Source organism: Sceloporus occidentalis, unplaced genomic scaffold (assembly GCF_023333645.1).
Source record: "Sceloporus occidentalis isolate IW3139 unplaced genomic scaffold, rSceOcc1.0.p SCAF_2, whole genome shotgun sequence".
Lineage (NCBI taxonomy): Eukaryota > Metazoa > Chordata > Lepidosauria > Squamata > Phrynosomatidae > Sceloporus > Sceloporus occidentalis.
The window spans coordinates 111,952,443-111,974,538 of NW_028316982.1; the positions used below are offsets into that span (position 1 = coordinate 111,952,443).

At 39.7% G+C, this 22,096-nt stretch overlaps 1 protein-coding gene across 3 annotated transcripts in view; it reads left to right on the forward strand.

Annotated features, from left to right (window-relative positions):
• Window positions 1-1,232: 1,232 nt before the first annotated feature.
• LOC149318879 (2-oxoglutarate dehydrogenase-like, mitochondrial) overlaps window positions 1,233-22,096 on the forward strand; it is a 75,957-nt gene continuing 55,093 nt past the window's right edge. The window contains exons 1-3 of one of the 3 annotated variants that reach the window (XM_089510624.1): window positions 1,233-1,325; window positions 11,359-11,591; window positions 16,108-16,299. In XM_089510624.1, coding sequence (XP_089366750.1) covers window positions 11,385-11,591; window positions 16,108-16,299 — 399 coding nt within the window. In that variant the 5' untranslated portion in view covers window positions 1,233-1,325; window positions 11,359-11,384. Of the gene's footprint in view, window positions 1,326-2,790; window positions 2,814-11,358; window positions 11,592-16,107; window positions 16,300-22,096 lie in introns of those variants that run through there. The other 2 variants (XM_089510625.1, XM_089510623.1) reach the window with 2 other exon arrangements.

The following is a 22,096-nucleotide window of genomic DNA, read 5'->3' on the forward strand; positions in this document are numbered from 1 at the left end:
ATTTACAGCGCTTTATAAATAAAGGTTAATAATAATAATAATAATAATAAATACTTGCCCATTGAGAATAATAGGAAAATACTTGCCCATAGAAGATCATTGGAGAATACTTGCCCATAGAGAAGAATCATTGGAAAATAGTTGCCCATAGAGGAGCATTTATGGATTCCTTTTTTGATGCTGAATGTTTTAGCAACCCAGCCTCTATATTCTCTATGAGTAAGTATTCTCCAATGATCCTCTATGGTCAAGTATGGTTTCCTTATGGGCAAGTGTTGTGCTTTGTTTTAGTGCGTCCCCTCAAATGCAAGGTCTTGAATTTGAACTCTCTTCCACACAACTGGCTTATATAGGCCTGTCTCTGGACTTTCCACTCCGCCAAATGCATCTGAGGAAGTAGGCTGAAGTCTGCCAAAGCTCATGCTACCAGCTTCTTTCTTTCAGTTAGCCCCAAAGGCCACTACAAGATCCCTTTTCATGCGGGACGTTATGGGAGATTATGAGAGTTAACGGTGTAGGGCGCTGCGCAGAGGGGCAGCATAAAAATAAAATATTATAATTATTTATTATGTATAATAATAATAATAATACAATTTATTTTATTTTATATAATAATAATAAAATTATTTTAATGTCGTAAGCCTCCTCGATTGCGCTGCGTAGAGGGGCGGGATACAAATTAAAAAATGTTATTATTTATTATTTAAAATAGTAAAAGTTATTTTATATAATAACAATAACAATAACAATAATAATAATAATAATAAAATCTCATCTAAAATTATTTTTTTTGAAAATTTTATTTGAAATAAAAAAATAAAATAAAAAAAATTACATTCCTCTATAAAACTAAATTATTTCCTTAATATATTCACATTTTATATATATATATATATATATATATATATATAATTAGAAGTAAGAAAATACATTGATTTAAACGAAAAGGGAAAAGGAAAAGAGCCAGGAGGTGGGCAGCATGTAAACTTGCACCATTGTAACGCCACCGCGCATGCGCGCGAGGAAGGCTAGGCAGGAGCAGCTTCCCGCCAATCCAGCACCGCCCGGCGCGAGGACAGCGACCTTTTTTGCCGGCGCGCGCCCGCGCGCGCGCGCACACCTCCCACCGTTCGTTCACAGAAAGAGCGCGCGCCCAACCGCTGAAAAAGGGGGCGGGGCCGCCTTTGTCTCTCTCTCTCCCTCCGAACCCTCCCTCCTTCTCCCTTAGCGCCGCCTATTCTCGGCCGAGCATCTTTCTCTTCTTGTCTCTCACGAGAGCCCCCCCTCCCCGCTCCGCTCAGCGAGTGCATCACGTGACCCAACAGGTACCTCTCTCTGTTTCTCTGTCCCTCGCCCCCCCCCCCCCCCCGCCGCGGACGCGACCACTCTCCCAACAGTCACTGAGGGAGAGAGAGAGGCAAGAGAGGACCCAAGGCGAGGGAAGGAGGGGGGAGTCGAAGGAGCGGGGGTTTCCATAGCAACAGGAACGCCCACTCATTGTCCTCGCGCGCCATTCTGATTGGAGGGGAGGGGAGGAGGGGGCACTATAAAAGGGCCGTTGGAAGGGGAAAATGGAGGCTGGGGCTCAGGAGGGGAAGGGAGGAGGGAGGCAGGGGAAGCTTGGAGGGAGGTGGGCTTATTGGGAGGCCCTTTTCATGGCTACAGGCCTTGCTGCCTCAGAGTCAGCCATGGCAGGCTGAGATGCCCTTCAGTACCTCCTTATATATTTATTTGCCCCTCCATATTGGCTAGGGTTAGGGGCACAAGACCCCTGTGAACATGGAAAAACCCCCAATAACAAAGACGCCATGTTTTTACCTGAGAGGACGCCTCTCTAGGGATCTCTCCTGTGCAGCTCTAAGGTCAACATTTGCCAGACACTGACCATAGAACCGCCCTGGAGGGGCCACAAACGCCTAGTAGAGTATTCCCAACCTCTAGTAGGTCTTTCGGTGTGACTTTTAGTTAAAGTTGGCCATAGAGTTGCCCCGGAGGACCTAGATGTTCCTAGAGAGAACACACAAATCACATCCATGGATAATCACATCCGCAGATGTCAACATGTATTTATACCCCGCTCTTCAAAGGCTCTCAGAACGGCTTAGGTTTTTAAAAACATGAAATCCGGGACAGGATTCCGGGTTCGGAGGGTTATGACAATGTTCCAGAAGAAGAAGACTTAACTATAGTCAAATAAAATGTAGATCATTGTACCATACTTAATAAAAACAAGATGTCCCCTGAAAATAAGCCATAGTGCGTCTTCTTATATAAATATAAGACAGTGTCTTGTTTTTTGGGGAAACAGGGTGGTATCTCTCGAGGGGGTTACAGGGGACACTGTTGGGAAAGGATGCTTTGAAGGCAGCACTTGTTTTGTTGGTTTTAGCTTGGACCTCAGTGTTTAATTGGGATATTTTATCAAGATTTGGCCTTGGAAAGTATTGCAGCCACCGTTCCTCTACAGGCCACAGAGCGGCTTGTCCCTCGCCAAACGTTATTTGGACCGAGAAAAGAGAATATTAATAAGGACGGGCTTCCCTGGATGCAGTTTAGCCTGGCATGCAACCCCTAAATTGATGGGGTCATCTCTGCCTTGAAAGATACATAAATCTGGTGCTAATTTAACTTGGCCGGGGCTTTGTGCATCTGGTTGGATGATTCGAGGGTCTTTGCAGTTCGTCAGCCCATCTGACTTCAGGAGACTCACCAAGACATGATGAAAAGGAAAGCGATAAATAGATGGCAGAAGGGGTGTGTGATTAATACATAGATGGGAGAAGAGGTGTATAATTGTACATCAGTTTCAGATGGTAGGGAGGCATTACATTTAGGAGGTGACTGAACGGAATCACTGTGTATATATGTGTATGTTTTTATTTAAAGATATGTCTTTGAATATCATATCTAGTATTTTATGCTGTGCAAATATATTCATTCAAATACTGAAATACACTATATTGACACATATATGCCAGATCTGTTTTGGAGTTATGTTTGGTGCTGTTGTTGTTGTTGTTGTTGTTGTGTGCCTTCAGGTTGTTAATGAGTTACGGTGACTCTCTAAGGTGAATCTATCCTAGGGTTTTCTTGGCAAGATTTGTTCAGAGGAGGATTGCCATTGCCTTCCTCTGAGGCTGAGAGAGTGTGACCTGCCCAAGGTCACCCAGTGGGTTTACACGGCCAAGTGTGGATTGGAATAGTGTACAGGAACATTATTTAGTATATGATTATTGTATAATTTTATATCCACTGTTCTCAGAAGCAGTTTAATTTAAAGGTAGTTACTTCGCATCATTGGACGAAACCCACAGCAGAGCCAGAATCTGTCAGTGTATACAATAACTTGTTGTATTATTTTGCATGGAAGTAATACTTCCATTCAACCTCATTGGTCATTTTGCTGCTTAACAGTAAGAACTCCCTTTGGGACGCTTAACAATCTGCCTGGATCTTCATTATCTTGAGTAATTTGGCAACATCATCGGCAACTTTACTCACCTGCTTCCAGGCCACCAGTTTCAACACACATCTACTGGAAAATTCCAGTGTTGTGAAAAGTCTTTCTCTTTTACCTCTTTGCTTCCTATTTTTAACCAGTTACTGAGTCATGACAATCTCTCTTGAAGACTGTCAAACTTACTTTAGACGAAAGATTTTAATATCCATTTTCGCACAGAATTAAATGCATGTAAACTCACAGATTTTGTAGCATTGGCATGCTAGTGTACCCTTAAGTTAATTTCTTAAATCTTTTTGTCATCTGTTTATTTTGGATATCTAGGCTCCTCTTTGCTAGGGCTTCCGTCAGGTTATGAAATACAATTATGCATACATAAATCCATTATAAGGGAAACAAATACATATGTTTTATGAATACATACATTTCACCTGTTAAAAGTGCTGTTAGCTCATAAAAGCATGCTCTCGCTGGCATATCGTAGGACTTGCTCAAAATTTGGTGTAGTGCAAAGTGTTACTGACGTTCACCTGGATTCACTAGTGCAGTAGATAGCTCTGGGTTTCTGCCAAATGAGTGATCCAAAGACTACTCAAGCCATGGACTTGTGAATGCCTCTCAGTCCTTCAGTCATGTGTACCGGAGGATGAGAATGAAAGCTTCCAGTTTTAAACTAAGCAGGCCTGATACAGACAGCCAAAATAAAGCTGCTTCGAGTCACTTTGGAGGTATGGTGTTTCAATGATACATGCATCCTAAGGGTCCAGAAGCCACACCAAATCCACCTTCCAGTCCTAAAGACTGGAGTGCAGCTTTGGTGCAGCTTCCAGACTCTTAGAACGCATGCATCATTGAAGCACCATACCTCCAAAGTATTTTGGCAGTCTGTATAGGGACATAGTCTCCCTTCACATTCTAATTCAGGATGCTGGTTTAAATCTGGCTTTTTTCACTCACCAGGGTTAGGTCCTTGGTTCCTAATCATACTTGAACAAACCATAGTTCCCTGAACTTGGACATCACCAGGAATGCCTTTATTAGGAAATGGAAGTTTTTCATCTTTTGTCACATGATGTGTGAAAGAAGAATATGTTAGTCTTAGATGGATAACAGTGGTTTCTGATTTCATCAGAATCAGATTATCTTGTAGTAAAAGAACTGGAGGGTATTCTTCTGACTGATAGTATTAGGACCCTATAGTTCTGTGGAATATATCATTAATTTTTGTAGGATCCTTCTCTCATAAATTGGTTTGGGATACTGGCCATAGAAAGTGTTTGGTGTGTGAAACCCATTTCTTTATCCTTTTCTAAAAGCCTTATATGATTTGTAGATTAATAATTAGCAGTGGAAAAAACTTAAAATTTCCAACATGTAGCCCACATTCTTTGAATGGGAGGCAAAAGATGAAATCATGGGACCCATCTGCCATCTCAATAGACATTATTGGTGGGATGAATTCCTCCTCTCTTGCACCCAGGAAAGCTCTCCAAAGGTTTGAAAGACCTTAAGGAGGTGAAGTGGGAGCTCATGGGAAAGAGGAAAAGAAATTGCTGCTATGCAGCTAACATTTTGTTCAGTTGATGGATCCCAAATGGTATATCTGATGTTATATTATATATATATATTTAAAAATCCAAAAAACTTTTCTGGCATTGCATAGCTCGTAGTTTTTATTTTCTATCTTATTCAGAGGCATTCAGTAGGTCATACAGAGATTATCTAGTCTTGGGTTCGTTTTTTACAGCCATGTCAGTCGTTTACTAATTAGTAAATGTATTACTGTTAGACAGTTAGATATTATCATAATCTCAGACATTTCTCAGTCTGTTCCATTAAAGATATTGACCTATACATTAAACCTATTGAAATAGTGTAGAATATCTCTGCTTGCCCTCAATTCCAGAGAAAGATTTAACTGTTTTTTTCCCCCCAAAGCATAATATAGTTTTCTTTTTACAGAATATTGTGGATCAAAAGCTTGCATGCAGTGTTGGATGGCTTGTGGTCTCATTTATTTTGATATAAATTTGCAGATCCACAGCACTACACAATCACATATTTAAATTATTATTATTAATATTATTATTATTAATCTTTATTTATAAAGCGCTGTAAATTTACACAGCACTGTACATACAGTGTTTTTAATTAGACGGTTCCCTGCCCTCAGGCTTACAATCTAAAAAGACACCACACAAAAGGAGAAGGGAGTAGTGGTGGGGAAGGGGATGAGGTCCAGCAGTTCCTCTCTACCTCCAAGGCCTGGACCAAGGCAGATGGACTGGAGGGAGGGCTTGGCTTCATAATGGATGGTTAATCTTCATCCAGGGAGGCAAGCGACAATTATGCAATGCCTGGGAACGCTTCCCTGAACAGGACGGTCTTCAACTCCGTTTTGAAGCTGGTTAAAGAAGTGATGGCTCTTGTTCGGGGGGGAAGAAGGTTCCAGGAGTGAGGGGCAGCGAGTGAAAAGGGGCGAATCTGAGATGGGGCAGAGGAAATCCTGGGCTGGGACAGTAGACCTTGACTACCAGAATGGAGGGCCCGAGTGGGAAGGTGAGGAGAAATAAGGTCTGATAAGTAAGGAGGGGCCAGCCCAAGGAGGGCTTTAAACGTCGACAGCAGGAGCTTGTACTGAATACGGAAAGGGAGGGGGAGCCAGTGAAGGGATGCCAGCAAAGGAGAGATATGGTCAGAGCGGTGGGTGGAAGTGATAATGCGTGCAGCTGAATGCTGGACAGAGATTAAAGGACAGAGGTGAGAAAGAGGAAGCCCAGTCAGGAGGACGTTACAGTAATCAAGTTGTGAGACCACTAGGGCATGGACCAGGATCTTGGCAGTAGAGGCGGAGAGATATGGTCAGATTTTGGCAGTATTGTACAAAAAGAATCTACAAGCCTTGGCTGTGGTCTGGATCTGAGGGATACACAACAGAGAAGAGTCAAATATAAAACCAAGATTGCGGGCTTGCTGGACTGGTTGAATAGAAATGTTGTCCACAGAGACAGAAAAGGAGTGTTGAAGGGTGGACTTAGGAGGAAAGACAAGAAGCTCCGTCTTGGACATGTTGAGCTTCAAACGCCAATGGCGCATCCACTGCCAGATAGCTGTGAGACAAGACGAAACTTGCTGTTCGAGCCTTGGAGATAGGTCAGGGGTGGAAAGATACAGCTGGGTGTCATCGGCATACAGATGGTAGGAAAAACCAAAAGAGCTAATGAGTTTACCTAAGGACAGTGTGTAGAGAGAAAACAGAAGGGGACCCAGAACAGAGCCCTGGGGAACTCCAACAGATAAGGGAACAGGAGAAGAAGTCTGACCACCAGCAACCACTGCAAAAGATCTGCCAGACAAATAAGATCGAAACCAGTCGAGAACAGAGTCTGAGAACCCAAGGTCAGAAAGTATATCCACTAGAAGACAGTGATCAACAGTGTCAAAGGCTGCAGACAAATCGAGAAGGATGAGAACAGAGTAGAGGCCATTAGCCTTGGCCTGTAAAAGGTCATTCGAAATCTTAGTGAGAGCTGTCTCAGTAGAATGCCTTGGGCGGAAACCAGACTGAAAAGAATCAAGAATGGAGTTGGCTTCAAGACACTCGAGACAGCGAGAATAAACAACCCGTTCCAAAACCTTAGAAAGAAAGGGAAGAAGAGAAATTGGATAATAGCTAGACAGAGAGGAGGGGTCAAGAGAAGTCTTTTTCAGAATTGGGGAAATGAGAGCATGTTTGAAGTCTGACGGGAAGGAGCCTGTAGAGAGAGAGAGATTGAAGATATGGAGAAGCGAGGGCAGAAAAGAAGGAGCGATAGAGATTAGAAGAGGAGTAGGAATTGGGTCAAGAGAGCAAGTTGCAGGTTTGGAAGAGTTCAGAAGTGAAGAGAGTTCATCCAAAGAGGCAGGAGGAAACACAGAAAAATTTTTAGGCGAGGGTGATAGAAGATTATGAGCAAGATAGAAGATTATTTCAAGATATCCCTTCTCACATCTTAAAAGATAGTTTAGGACTGTGTGACTCCACTCTCTACACTTTTCTTTTGTTTGGATAATGACTGTCTTTGGATGAACACAAACTTACCATTTCAATACCAGATTGTGGTTTTGGGTTGTATCTTAGAAATTTGCACTGTGTCTGCTGAATGGATTTATCATTCATGATTTTTGCTGTACACCAGTGAGGCAGTGGACAATGTCATTTGGATTTTTGTCATACCAGAAGTTATCATACAATAAGAAAGTAGTAATCTCAGGCCTGTTACAGACTGCCAAAATAAAGCTGCTTTGGGTCTCTTTGGAGGTATGCTGTTTAAATGATGCTTGCATCCTAAGAATCCGGAAGCTGCACCAAAGCCGCACTCCAGTGCTTAGGAATGGAGTGTGGCTTTGGCGCGACCTCCGGACTCTTAGGACCCATGCATCATTTAAATAGCATACCTCCAAAGAGACCCGAAGCAGCTTTATTTTGGCAGTCTGTAACAGGCCTCAGTTCAACTTTAATGAAGCTTGTCATGCTGCTTTCTGAGAACCCTCAAACTAGATCTTAAGCTTTCCTTAACTGTCAACCTAGAGTGGACTGTCTGATACACTTAAGATCCTAGTTTGGGGGAATTTATTGACCTAAGATGCACATAGTGGCTTTGTTCTATCTGACTTTAAAAAAAGAAGATCATTCCAGCGATTAAACTTCATACCTGAAGGGATGTGTCATAATCTCCTTGGCTTCTTGAGCAGGGGTTGACTGGATTATTGCAGTACTAAGGAGTATTACAAATACATACACAAGTTGCTCAGCAAGTTTAACACCTTCTAGCTATTTCTTATCTCCACTTAGGTTTTTGCTAGAGGACCTTTAATGTCTGGAAACATACCTTTTTAGTTATGTTTGCCTTCTTGTCTTGAATTATGCCAGACCAGGGATAAAGAAACTGGAATTCTTATAGTGAACGCATATGTCTCCTTAGTTCTTTTGTTGCAAGCACAAGCAAAATATGAGAGGAAAATAGATTTCCTTCACAGAATGAATGTCCAGCATACACAGAGATGACTAATTCACTCTCTGATATAGTTACTTATTTTCTTCATGTCTTCATAAACAGAATAATTATTCATTCGTATAAATTGGTTAATTTGTTGAGTGTGAATTGTTATGGTAATAGGAGCAAACAAATCTGTTTTGACCTTCTGGGTTATCCATCTTGTAAATGGATTATTGTATAAATGAGGCACTGGCACTACTTTACATTTCTAAGGGACTCTGGAAACCTAGCTGATAACCAGTAGAAAAATATTTTGATGTACTGTTTTGTATGCAGGAAAACATAAGCACTGCTATTTCACAACTGATTAGTAGTGCATACAGTTCATTTGCCTACAATTCATAATGCTTGCAATGCCTACAGTTCATTTTGCCTTTTTATTAGTTTTTTGTGGGTTTTTCGGGCTCTTTGGCCATGTTCTAGAAGAGTTTCTTCCTGACGTTTCGCCAGCATCTGTGGCTGGCATCTTCAGAGAATGCTTGCCTGGAAAGGACTTGGCTATATATATTGTGTGACCTGGATGTTTCCAGGTGGCTAAAGCAACTGAGGTTTGTGTCAAGACAAGTTAAATGCCTACAACAGCCATGTCCTAACTCTGTCCCCCCAGGTGTTTTGGACTTCAGCTCCCAGAAGCCTTGGCCAATGGTCTGGGATGCAGGGGAGCTGAAGTCCAAAACATCTGGAGGGCTAGAGTTTGGACATCACTGGTCTACAACCTAAACACAGAGAATTATCTTAGTCCTTATGACCTTAAAAACTGGATGTTTGAACACGGTGCTATCTGAGACAGAGCAGCAATAGCCGAGGCACAGTTTTCCATTCGGTACCCATGGATCTGAGTCACCTATGCAAGACCACAGTATTTTGAAACTTTGACCTTTTCTCACCTCCAAAGAGTTTTTACAGAACTGAGATTCCAGCAGATTCCTTCTAGATATTTGAAGGGAGATTTCTACCCAATTACAGAAAGAAAATGCATAATGTTGGCCCTTTGTATCCACAGATTCAATTATCCATGGCTTGAAAATATTGAAAAAATATATGAATTCTGAAAAGCAAACCTTGATTTTGTTATTTTATATAAGGGATACCATTTTACTATGCCACTGTATATAATAGGACTTGAGCATTCACAGATCTTGGTATCCACAGGGGGTCCTGGAATCAAAAACCAACAGATATCAAGGGCACTGTAGTTGACTGTAACCAAACTGAAGACATGGCCTATTATTTATTCTTCTGCCCTCCTTAATCAGATCCTGGGCAAAGATATTTGTCACCCATTGTCAGTTATACAGGTGTACCTTGCTTTAAGGTGCTTTGGTTTAAAATGCCTTGCTAGTACTAAAATGCTTTGCAAGTGCTAAGCTTATCAGTTATATAGTCATTTTGTTACCTGTGTTCTGTCTGTTTACAGTATTTGCGCACTCTATGTCTCAGTGTTGTATCCTAAAACACAAGGTGGTGGGAAAAAAGTTGCAGTATGGACCAAACTCCTTATAGGCACATTTGAAATTTTGAGATAATATCATTATAATAATCACAAGACATTATAATAATCACAAGACCATGTCCAGTGATAAGATGCATATTTTACAGACTGAAAATTGCGAAGGGTAAAGGACAAACTGACAGAAACATAGAGGTTGGTGCGAGATTTGGGCTCAGCAAGGTATTTCTTTGCTTCAACAAAATATTTATTTGACAAACTGGAGACAACTAACAACTAACTCTATTAAGACAATACACAGGGAAAATCAGCTATGAAACTGCCCTTGGACTAACTTTCCCCTAAGGTCTGCACTGCTCCCACCTGAACTCCCAACTTTGTAGTAGCTTCCTCCAGTCACCCTCAAAGAATCCTCATCAGACACTTTTCCCCAGCATCCTGTTACATTCACTAGTTTTAAAATGAGTTTGAGAATGTTGGGGCATCTACGGGGATCTTTGAAGAAGAAAATAAGCAGTGGAGGAAGGTTTTCATTTCTCTTTGAAACAATTCCAGCTACTGGGATGATTTTTACCAGCTAAAAAGACCCATGCAATACAGACTTATCCCACATTTTGACAATTTGCTTTCTGATTATTTAATCATTCAGTGCAGCCCATGTGGGGCAGGAGACCTGAAAAATGGTGGAGGCATTGCTCAAGGAGGGCATCAGACTTGGAGTCCCTGATCCCTCCTCCTCCACTTTCCAAACCTTTTCTGTTCTGGAGGGGAAGAGAAAGGTGCAGAGGGTGATTGGAGCAGTTGCCTTTGCTGGAGGGAAGAGGAAAAGAGCAGGGAATATTTCTTTATCATGGCCTCTGGTGGGGCCATCCCGAGCCTCAGTACTTAACACATTTGTGAATTTTGTACATACTGTCTTACACACAGCCATACACACATACAGCAATGCTCACAGATATGTACATACTCAGTCAATCACTTTCATTCTTTCTTTAACTCTCACACATACTCATTTTCTCTCTCACATAGTAATGAATTTATTTAAATAAAATTGTTCTAACTCAACAACGTTATGTCCTTATAAAAATGTTTCCTTTAAATAGGACTGTACATGAATTTGTGAATGAAAATATACATAGAAACAAAATATTTATTTTCATATATTACATTGGTGGGATGTGTGACATCCATGTGTAGATGTAAAAGAGGTTACATGGGTAAAAAGTTTGAGGACCACTGTACTAAGATGCAACTCGAGTTAATTGCAAGAATAAAATCATCTTTTCCCACAGCCTGAGAGTTTGTTCTTTTTCGCCACCACAACAAAATCTTGGGTTTCAATGTATGTTATGTTAAAAAGATCCATGAAATGGCAGCTTTTCTAATTGCCTTTTCATGTTTTCTTTCAGTAGAAAGATCTACTAAAGAAGAAAGTATGAATCACTTGCGACTGATTTCTGCTACCCTGAAATATCGTGGCATTTGTTCATTGGTGGAGAAAAATGTAAACAGAAAAGTATTTCTGCCAAGTCGGAATTATGCTTCAACTGGAGTCACAGAACCTTTCCTGAGTGGAACTAATTCAAGTTATGTTGAAGAAATGTATTATGCGTGGCTTGAAAATCCAAAAAGCGTGCATAAGGTAATGCTGTGTATGCATGGAAATAAAGGACTACATAGTGTGCATGTATTAGGTCATTTCCGTACCCAGAAAACTCAGATTTGGCACATGTAATAGCTTAGTTCCCAACATTCCTAAGCAGAATTAATAGAGTTCATAATATGGGGATTTAATAGTTCTTCTGTCTTGTCTTAGTCCCTGTAGATTCCAAGGTTAGTAAATTTTCCTTTTGTTTCAAGAACTTTCGTGTGTACTCAAAAGAAATGCTCCCCTGAAAATGACACTCTCCTTTTAAAGTAAAGTAAGGGCCGAAACAGACAACCCAGTAAAGTGCCCCCAAGTCGCCCAGAAGCCACGCAGGCGATTACACACTGCATCTTTTGCTCAGTTTGCCAATCTGTAAGAGTCCATTACTTCACCAAAGTAAATGATACTCATTTTACACAGAGACATTTTGCACAAATTGTGGAATCTTTCATGGGGAAAAATGATTATAATCTTGTTCTTGTCCTGTTTCATAGAGAAATTGTGAGATTTCTTCACATCCTTAACATGACTTTAAGCTGCTATTTTTTAAAAAAAGTTAGGTTAGTAATGTGCAATACAGCCAGCCTTTCTTATACACGGATTTTCTATACACGGTTTCAAGCATCCACGGTTTGAAAATGTTCCAAAAAATATAAATTTCAAATATCAAACCTTGATTTTCCATTTTTTATGAGGGACACCATTTTGCTATGTCATTATATTTAATGGGACTTCAGCATCCACGGATTTTGTTATCCATGGGGGATCTTGGAACCAAAACCCAGCATATAACAAGGGTCCACTGTATTTCTTTCCATGTATCTTTATTCTACAATTGAAGTTGTTATTGTATATTGTCTTAGGTGTTTGATGGCTCATTGTAAAACAGCTAATTAATGTGTTTAATGTTACAGAATATATCGTTACTACATTATAAGATCAGAAATGGCTTGTAATCACTTGGGAGTTTCAGGGACGGGCAGCATTTTGCCAGCAAGACTAGTTTATTAGATTCATTGAAACGGTTAACACATGGGATACTATCCTGACCTACTGGTCAAAGGGCATCTTTGCCAAGTACCTGTATCAGTACAGCTCTATAACAGATGCATGAACCTGTTAATTAGCCATGTGAACAGTCATATTAGTATGGCTTGATCTCATTTTCTGATAGTCTGAAGAAGCAACGTCTTGGGAGCTTACTCCAAAAAAGACAGTTAAATAGCTGCATGGAGAAAGAATAGTGGGCTGATTTTATTCTAAGGAAAGTGTTTTCCAGTGGCTGAACCTCTCCAGAGATGAAGTGACTTATATTTCCCCACATCTCAAGCCATATAAGTAATCAGTAAAACAGAGTATCAAACATAGCTGCAGCTTGATTCAGTGCAACTTTACTTTGAAGCAGGATTTGATCCATATTGAGTCCTGCTTCATTGTAATATATGATTCTCAGAAACTAGGCAGATGAGGTTCCATTTACTCAATATCCTTTTTAAATGGGTAACTAGGATAAACTGAATCCATGCAGAGCACTAGATACCCAGAGTAACATCATTATATATCCATTTTGCTTAAGAAAGGCTTATTTTATTTAAATTATTTAGGCTGCTGGCTGCCTTCCAGAGTGGGTAATATTTTTGTAAAAACAATAAAACAACCAGATATATTAATACAACATCGGTAGTGGTACAAGGAAAAGCTTCCTAAAGAACACTTTCCAGAGATGGAACACTGTGACCAACATGGCCAGTTAATCATTCACTGTGGCTTGTAAGATTGCTGAGGCAGATGATGATGATGATGATGATGATGATGATGATTATGAAGAATTTTATTTCTTACTTACCTCTCCCCAAAGCTCAAGGTGGAGTACAACATAAATTAAAACACATAAACATAGGACACATTAAAATAATCCAATATAAAATTAAAATACACCAATTTAAATTTCATAGTTGAAGATCAACTGGATAGGCCTGCTGGAAGAGATAGCTCTTTAGTACTTATTTAAATTCAGACGGCATAGTCAGCTATTGAATCTCTCCTGGCAGGTCATTCCACAATCTAGGGGTGGCCAATGAAAATTTTCTCTGGGTAACAGTTTTCAGTTTAGTCCTGGCGAGTTGAAATATATATCTCCTGGAGGATCTGAGTGTATGAGAGAAGGCAATCCTGTAGGTAACCTGGAACCAAACTGTGTAGGGCTTTAAGGTAATAACCAACATTTTGTACTTTGCCTGGAAACTCACTGGCATCCAGTGGAGTGATTTTAATATTGGTGTGATATGCTCACTCCTAGATGTACCAGCGATCAATCTGGCTGCTATGTTTTGAACTAAGTGAAGTTTTCAAACTTGTTACAAAGGTATTCCAATGTAGAGCACATTGCAAAAGTCAAGGCTTTAGGTTACCAGTGCATGCACTACCATCTTTAGGTCTTCCTGTTCTAGAAAAGAATACAGCTACCGTATCTTAATAACTGGGCCTTGATGTGCATAGGTCTTCAGTGTTAAGAGAGTGAATGTATGACTAACTCTGGAAGAGGGCATGTTAATCACTGTACGTGGAAATGTGATGTAGTATCCTTTTAATGTTTCATTTCCGCACCTGGGAAAATTGTAATTCAAACCATTGTTGTTGTGTGTCGCCAAGTCATTTTTTACTTATGGTGACCCTAAGGCAAAGCTATCTATGGCAAGTTTCTTTAGAGGGGATTTGCCATTGCCATTGTCTGAGCCTGAGAAAGTGTGACTTGTCTAAGGTCACCTAATAGGTTTTTATGCTTCAGTGTGGAGTCAAACCCTGATCTCCAGAGTTGTAGTCCAGGAAGTAAATCCCAGTAGGTACAGAGTCTTATTCAACGTGTTTAGGATTAGTCTGCTTTTGTCTAAAAACTACCTTTCTCCCAGTTGATCTTTTGGATTAAGCCTTTCTTAAGGCATTCTGTGTTTTTCTTACTCCTCCCTGGTAATCCTTTGCTCCACTAGTGCAAAGTAGGATCTGAAACAGCTGTGGGAATGAAATGACACAAGCTCTGAAAAAGGTGTCATTATTTTTGCTCTTACAGTGGTGTCAGGGCAATAGATCATAGGGAAGAAATTTGACAAGGCTCCTTTATTGGTATCGCAAGATTAATTGAAAAAAACTGCTTGGTTACCTATTGAGTACATAAATGTTGTCATGTTGTCTAGTATGCAGCCATTCTACCAATATCGTGTAATGACTTCCTTCATTTTGTTTTTTTAGAGGTGAAGGTTATTTTTCTTTTCATTTTTAGAATATACCATCTAAAAATGATTATGGTCAGGAACTGTTAAGATAACAGTGTTCTGGTTGTCACCCCAAGAGGTGAGAAAAACAGTACACATAGAAATAGCTTTTGGGTGGGGCCATTCTTATCACTGAGTTTTGTAATAAAATAAAGTGCTGTCTTTTGAATTTATTCATATATATCAATATGATATGTATTGCATAGTCCTAAAATGAAATATCCTACAAAGGAGTAAGAGAGCCAGTGTGGTATAGTGGTTGAGTCTTGCACTATGACCACAGTTTGAATTCCTACTCAGCCATGGAAATCCTCAGAGGAAGGCAAAGGCAGCCCCCTCTGAATGAATCTTGCCAAGAAAACCCCGTAATAGGTTTGCTTAGGGTTACCATAAATTAGAATCAACTTGAGGGCACTCAGCAACAACAAGGAGTAAGCTGTTGAATAGAGAAAGATTTGCTTGTGAGTAGTAAGCAGGCATATGATTACATTGCTGGCTGCAGTTTGTCCCCACTGTAGGACTTAGATCACATTTAACCTCTTTTTAAATTATTATTTTAATGGAACAGAGGCCTGAAACAGATGGGCTTAATAGAGCAGTGTGAGGTTGCACTGGTGCCGTTCGTAGTGGGACTGCAGAAGTACATTGGAACAGTAATAATACAGTGGTGTTGCTTATAGTCTTGTTAGGAAGAGCAGACTAAAGATAGAGGAGAATTAGTGAAAGAGTACAAATGTGTGGTTGGTGCAACATAAAGTAATGCTAATTAATGTAATGGGTCAGGAACTGGTAATGAATCATGTTCCCCTTCCTCTTTCTTCATTTTCTGTAAGTTAAATTGACCCAGACACACTTTTTAAATCCACTTTTGAAGTCAGCATTGTTGGAATTGGTTTAACCAAGGGTAATATTATGAATACTGGCAACAGAGAAGTATAGTAAAGAGAATGGGGACTTTGGATTTGAGAGCTGCGAGACTGGGAAAAGGGTGTGCATACCCCTGTATCCTCTGATCCTGTTTCTTTATTCCGAATAGAACATGATGTCTCCATTGCCCTAGAGTTATAGCTTCAGTGGGAAGGAACAGAAAGAATTAGAAATAAAGGATAAGGGATAAAAAGTATTGTGTTGTGAGGTCTGTATATTTATTAAAGAAATAAAAAGTTTGATTTAAGAATGTATTCCCCCTCTCTTCTCCTGCACTTCTTTCCCCTTTCCCCATTTGCTGCCATCACATATAGTCTTGGGATTCCTTTTTCCGAAATGCTACTTCTGGGGCTCTTCCTGGACAAGTCTATCAAACACCTTTACCAGACCTTTCGGAAAGTAAAACTTCGCTTATCCAGAGCCATGGTCTTACTAAGTCACCAGCTAAAGCTGAAAAACTGGTTGAAGATCACCTGGCTGTCCAGTCATTAATCCGAGCATATCAAGTAAGTGTTTGCTTATTTATTTACCGATTTATGTCTTCTCCCCGAAATAGGTCTCAGATGCACTTTCATAGCATGCCATATCTATGGGTTATTTTCTTACAAAAATAATGTGAATAGGGAACAAATAGGCTTTTTTTTAGGGAACTACCATTCCCCTGTTTCTCTAGAACAGGGGTGGGCAGCAGTCAATGGCTAGAGGGCTGCATTTTCCCCCTGGGAGACCTTGGAGAGCCACCTGTCTCATTGCACCCACCTCCACCAAAAAGATTTTTGGCCTCTAAACACTCTATATGGGCATAGAGAGAATTTTCACCAAGTTTTTGGACCATTTTAGGGCTAAGAAAGGCTCCTTTTTAAACACAAGGAAGTGAGTGGAAGTCACTTCCTGAATACAAACAGGCTTCTGTGGGGACCCTCAAAACAAGTAACTGTCTCCCACATTCCCTAGAGGTCATTTTGGGGCAAAATGTTTTTTTTTACCCCTGTGAGGAGCAGGGAAGCTCCAAACATGGTGGATATTCCCCCAGCACCACCTAGATGTCATTTTGGGGCTTTTTGGAACACTTTCTTGTACTCATTGGGGCTTGGGGGGGGACTGCATGTGGCCTGCAGGCCACACTTTGCCCATCACTGCTCTAAAGGACAGGAATTACTCTTAAACTAGTTCAGTATAGATTGGTCCATTGTCTGTCCCACAATATTCATTGCTATATGTACAGTTTAACATGAGATACTCTTGGTCTGTTAGGCCCTGTCTGTATAGACCAAATAAAATGTCCTCCACTGTCCAGGGTGTGTGATAGTGCATGGCCCAAACCCACTGCATAGTCCCCTTGTGATGCGTTAAAATAAGTCATCTTTTGCTCTGGATTTTCCTAGAAGATCCAGAACCCTCCATTCCAACACTGGGTGGCTATTTACAGGGTGTCTCACTGTGCCACCTGGTACAGCTATGGCCACAAGATACTTCAGGATAGATCCTGCTAAAAAGTCTAAGGCCTGTTCCTCATCTCACCGTAGGAAGGCTTCTGAGGCTCAAGTAATGTCTGGAATCAAATGTCTCATGAACAAGCAGTACCAAACCTTGGTCTTGAATGCTCCCATGTCCTGTCCTTCAGTGTGACTGCAAGGTTGAGGTCATAAAGTTTTGCTTCTCTTCTTGTTTGACCACACCTGACCTGTCAAACTGTTATTAATGTTTGTTTAAAATAAGTCAGCTTTAGACAATATTAGGCCATGTTGCAGTCTGATGTTTGTGAAAGTCTTTTAAAGAAAATGTTCCTCATTAAATCAGTGTTTTATTCTTTTGAAATTCTTCGCCTGATGGAATGTAGATGTCTTGTAGATGGTAGGTACCTGTTAGGTGGCAGAATATGATTATTTGAAATAACAGGCTGCTCATAAAACATTTCACCCTCTTCTAGGGCTTAGTATTGAAGAGCTGGCATCTGAGTTTTATAAATCATTTTCAGATATTGATTATTAACAGTTACAAACTTTGAATTGTTCAAATCTACTTCTCATGTTTGGTTCTGTAGAATATAGCAGAGCCTATCCAAATATGAGCAATAGAATGTTTGGATTATGAGCAACAGAATATTTGGTTTTAAAATGAAGGATTGTCGTATACTCTTGTCAATTATGTAGCATGATAGAAGAGAAACATATTGAGATTAACTCAATAATAGACAAATATTGTGCAAAATAATAATATTGGGTATTATTTCGTAAAAACAATACAACAACCAGATATATTAATACAACATAGGTAGTGGTACAAGGAAAAGCTTCCTAAAGAACACTTTTCAGAGATGGAACACTGTGACCAACATGGCCAATTTAATCATTCACTGTGGCTTGTAAGATTGCTGAGGCAGATGATGATGATGATGAATTTTATTTCTTACTTAGATTTTAAGGAAATTTGAAGGCACAGAAAATTCTTAATGTAGTACCACACATGCTCGTATATAAGATGAAAACATTTTGGCAAGAAGTCTACCTTCAAAAACCTGGGTTGACTTATCCACAGGTCAGTCCTGGAAACAGATGATGCTGATGCTAGCCGAATGAACTTTGTGCTCCCTTCCACTTCGGGCACTTGAAGTGGAGCAGAGCAGTGGTGGCTATTTTTAATAGGGGCTTACTGCATAAGCCTTGCAAGGCTGGGCAGTCTCTTGCAAGGTGAGGCTTATACAGTAAGCCCTTATTAAAAATGGCCACTGTGAACAGAAGGTGAGGTTTATATTATTATTATTATTATTATTATTATTATTATTAAAAATGGCTACTGCTACTCCGATTCACTTCAGGTGTCCAAATTGGTGGAAGTACTGCATTATTTGGGTCCCCAGCATTGCTGCTACATTCTGCTTGGGCCAAAAAAAAGAAGACGGGGAAGGAGGGAGGGATGCCCTTCCCTAGTTTGGGCAAGTGGGGGTAATGCGGTGGGAGCATGGCTTCCATGCCCCACTTTGCCAAGAAGGGCTTCTTGGCTCTGCTTCTTGTCAGTGCCTTCACTGGGTCCCTAATAGAGACAGGTTGCTATACTCGTGTTCCTCCTCGCCCTTTTCTCAGGCTGCATTCTCATTCTTTTTCTTCATTTATATTCCTTTTCCTGTCTATATTTGCATAAATCTTGAAATAAGATCAGCAATGCCATTTACACCCCCCAATTGTAACCCCTCAAATAAACAGATCCTCTCCTCTTTAGCTCTTCCTAAATATGTTCCTCCAATGCATTTGTAAAAGGAGAGAAAAAGAAGTATTTGTTACATGCCCCTAAGTTTTACCCTTGACTTATCCATAGGCCATAGCAAAATCCATAATTTTGGTTTCAAAACCTGCTCTTGATTTATACACAAAGTCGACTTATACATGAGCATATATGCTAATTAACTAACTTAAATATCTTTGAACATAAATATGTGTGCACAGCTATGTGTGCACAGCTAGTGATATATCTTCTCCAATTTTGACTTTTACATTTGATTGGTGTTGTAGCCAATGCTCGATTTGATCTGCATGTATTCCATATTATATAATGAACTTTATCAATCAGTGCACTTTTTATAATGTAAAATTTCCTGCCAATAAAATGTAGCAGTAAAATTTTCCGCCTCACATTTCTGCCCCTGCCGCACCTTTGTCTTTGCATAGCTTGATTAAGCAAGCAAACAAACAAACAATGGCAAGGAAAAAAAGGAAAAGAAAGAAAGATAAGAAAAAGATAAGAATAAGTACTACAAACAATACAAGTTGGTTGTCCTTTAAAAGATGTGTAAGCTGTTCTGCCAGAATGGAGACAGAAATCAAATGCTCATCCTTTTGAACGGCAGTGCAGCATGAATAGATGGCATCCACACTTAGATGCACATCAGAGTTATATTTGTGGTTCCTAATTCAACAGAGGACACATGTGCCTAACCAGCCTTCTATAAGACAGAGTTTTTCAGCAAGTGCATTTCTTATAGGTTGATCAGGATTCATGTTACAAGTAATTATACTCTTTTCTATGAATTAATTTAATTTAATTTATTAAAAATTATTTGGAAAAACAGCTGTTTGATTCAAAAGATTCAGATTCATCTCTTAATTTTTATAGGATTACATAGACATAATGAGGCTCTGAGGAAAATATGTAAATATATTTGTGTGAATATTGTGACTGAAATTACTGATATTCCTTTATGGTCTGTGCAACCATGTAGTCATCAAAGAATGTTACAAATCTGGGTATCTCTTTATTTATTTTGGGTGAATCTGCACTGTATAAATATTGCAGTTTGACACCACTATAAGTGCTGTAGCTCCATCCTATGGAATCCTGTGATTTGTAATTTTACAAGGTTTTTAGTATTCTCTGCCAGAGTGCTAGTGCCTCACAAAACTACAAATTCTAGTATTCTGTAGAATGGAGCCATGACAATTAAAAGTGGTGTCAAACTGCATTATTTGTACAGTGTAGATGCGCCTAATGTTGTGGCAAAAAAGAATGACATTCATTTTCATCCAGATTCCCTTCACCCTCCAAGAAAATTAATCCAAAATATCCTTTCAAAGCTTTAGCAAACAAACAAACAAAATATCAGACCATGACATGAAAAATACTATAATTCGCAAGAGTGCTGACAATTATTGTCCCAGGCCTAAAAGCCAAGGCATTAGCCCCCTCCCCTTCCTCAGATCTTTAGTAATTAAGAATCCTACACATGTCCTATTGTTTTCAGCTTTCTGTTAAGTGAATGTAGGACTACTCTCTTATTCAGTCATGAATGAGTGTATTTAATTCTATCATTCTGTACTGTAAATTTTAAATTGGGCATAGCTTTGGCATCTGAAAATGTTGCTCTTAGATGTTTCATACTTGATTTTTTTTTAAATTGCAGCTACAGTGTAGAACATTTGACTTGTTTGTTAGCAAGCCTAGCATTTATTGCAACATGCCAGTCAAAGTTCCTGTCTATTCTATCCCTTCCCACTGCAGGTGGGAATGGCACTGTTAGTCAGAAATAATTCTACATTCAACAGTTGTAGTGCTGTTCTAACATGTTCATTGTACCCAGTGTATTGGCTTTGTTAGAGGCGACTGGGTCCATCACCTGTGAATTAGGAGAAGAAGCAGCAAGCAACAGCTTTACATTTGTCCAAAACACTGCAGAAATAATCCAGTTTGAGACGGCTTTAACTGTTTTGGCTCAATGCTCAAGAATTCTGGGAACTGTAACTTTGTGAGACATTTAGTCTTCTCTGCCACAATAAATTACAATTCCCAGGATTCCCTAGCAATGAGTCAGGCCACTTAATATGGGGCCCATACAGACAGGCCAAAATAAAGCTGTTTCAGGTCACTTGGCAGATATGCTGCTTAAATGATGCATGCGTCCTAAGAGTCTGGAAGCCGCGCCAAAGCTATGCTCCAGTCCTTAGGATTATTTCTGCACTATGTTTTGGACCATTGTGTACTTAACAAGCAATGTTATTAAGGTGGTTTAGCTAGTACAACAGCAAGCATGGGGCCTCCTGCTATGTTTCCAGTTTCCCTGATTAGTGGAATTGTCTTTCTATTTGTATTTGGCACACAAATTGAATTAACAATCAAATTTCTTACAGTACCATCATGTTAAACGGAACATAATGACTGAAATCCTGTACTGAGGAGACAGAGAATACCTTCACACCTATGGAGCTGTTTAATAGTTGTGCAATGCCCCCTTATTAGTGAATTGCAGCATTGCACAGCTAAATGCTTATTGCATGTTGATATACATATGTGACATACATACATGCACAATGCATATCAATGCACATATGTTTGACACTTCCATGTACAAAATGTGAATACCTCTATTGTGTGATGTTATAAAAGTTGATTCCCTGTGTATGTCACTAAGAGGATGCCGATGAATATTTTCAAGCAAAAACGTAATGTGATGCCACTATAGAACTTCTGCCCAATATTGTGTGTTACTCAGATGTCAAACAATTAAAATAATATCAGTAGCTTAAAATGATAATAAAATTTAAACCATCTTAAAAACTAACAATTTAACAAATTAAAAAAGCTTAAAATGTTAAGATAGCTAAAATGTGTACTTGTACATTTGAAAATAAATTAGGCCCCCAAAGCATTTTTAAAAAGATACATTTTGACATGATGCCAGAAAAAAAAGTGATATAATCACTTTGATCTCCAAGGGGATATTTCACAAATTGGGACACCACAGCAGAGAAAGCCCTCTTGCATGGCTCCTTGCAATGAATTTCTGCTTCTGGAAGTCACAGAAAAGGGCTTCTT